Genomic DNA, 1,443 nt, shown 5'->3' with positions numbered 1-1,443 from the left:
TGGAGTGGTTAGGGTACCTCAGAGCGTGAGCTGCTGCTTAGTATCTTTTGGTTCCTTAGTTTCTGTTATTGCTGGTACTCAGCCCCTCCTTCTGTGCGAGGGAAATCGTGTGTATTAAAATCCCCCATTTTCCACCAGTCAGGTTGGTTTCCTGAATAAATGTCATGTGTGAACCCCGGGTTTCTTTTGAATCATTGCCAGGTCATCGGTGTTTGGATGCGGTTCTGCACACGCTCCTGTTCCTCTATGGTTCTGTTTACTTCTGTACAAGTACATTTTCCAGAACTGGACTTTCAAGCCTTTCAATTCCAAATGAATTAACCTATAGTTTCTGTTCATGAACGTGGAACGAGTTGGTGAACTTTAACAGAGCATGATCAATAAAGTAGTACAAAAATTCTTTGTACTCCTGCTGGCTCCCTGTTGACTGATTTGCTTCAGAGACATTTACCCAGAGGTTTTGCAGGTGTCACTGTAAACAAATATGACATTTTTGTTCTTGGACAGAGGAGAAGGAGCTTGTTGCTCCTGAGGAGTTTGTGAATAAGTCCTTTTCATAGCAGTATGATACTGGAGATTATATGAGTAAGATGTCACTGTAGAGCTCGGGAGCCTGCTTACCCCTGAGTCTCCAGCAGTAGGTGAAGACTATAGTGCTGCAGCTGAAAGGCGCCTGGAAAGGCTGGTTTGCTTACAGAATGGTGCGACTGCTGCTGCTGCGTGCGAAACTGGTATTCGAAGATAGTTGAATGTCAACAGACTAAAAATTGTATTTCCTGTGCTTTAGGGAACAAGTGCAGAACAGGACAATCGCTTCAGCAACAAGCAGAAGAAGCTGTTGAAGCAGCTGAAATTTGCAGAATGCTTAGAAAAGAAGGTAAGTTGGTAAGGATGAGATAGGAAGTGAGACAGAGGAAGCGGAGACAGCATTCAGTGGAGTCATTGGGGAGCGGATGGTACATACAGGAATGTGAGGAATGTCTTCTCTAAAACCATCTCAAAGCGTGGAGCTGGTCCTTCATTAGGCTTTATTGGCTCTAACCTGCCAAGGAAGCGGGCGGCAAAGCTGCTGGGCTGACTGGTGGAAGAGCCAGCAAAGCTGAACGTGGTGCTCTTGCTGAGAGGGCCTTTGTTTTTGGAAATGACAACTGATTTCTGAAAGAATTGCGTTCAGTTCAGTGAAGGTGCGTAGTTTGCAAACTAACGGCTCGTTTCATTCATACCGTTCCAGAAAGGTAATGATATGGTTGGTCGTAGTTTGAATTGAGTGTCCAGCAGTTGTTTATTGCTGTGGAGAACTGGACCGTGCTCTCCTCTGGGGTGAGGGTTTTGTCCGTTAGGAAATCTGGAATGCTGATGTGCTCTTCCAGCTTTGAATGCTTAGTGATTTTTTTGGAAGGTTGTTGAAGTTTGGTGGACGGGTGCCGGGGGACTCGGTGAGCT

The 1,443-nt window shown here is 45.5% G+C and overlaps 1 protein-coding gene across 1 annotated transcript in view; it reads left to right on the top strand.

Annotated features, from left to right (window-relative positions):
• Window positions 1-787: 787 nt before the first annotated feature.
• The window catches only part of SRRM1 (serine/arginine repetitive matrix 1), a gene marked incomplete at its 5' end in the record, with an annotated part of 14,772 nt that continues 14,116 nt past the window's right edge, over window positions 788-1,443 (top strand). Inside the window, one exon of the mRNA XM_010141514.1 lies at window positions 788-877. Coding sequence (XP_010139816.1) covers window positions 788-877 — 90 coding nt within the window. The remainder of the gene's footprint in view (window positions 878-1,443) is intronic.

This window comes from Buceros rhinoceros, unplaced genomic scaffold, assembly GCF_000710305.1.
Source record: "Buceros rhinoceros silvestris isolate BGI_N320 unplaced genomic scaffold, ASM71030v1 scaffold14348, whole genome shotgun sequence".
Classification (NCBI taxonomy): Eukaryota; Metazoa; Chordata; class Aves; order Bucerotiformes; family Bucerotidae; genus Buceros; species Buceros rhinoceros.
This window is presented reverse-complemented; position numbering and strand designations above follow the sequence as displayed.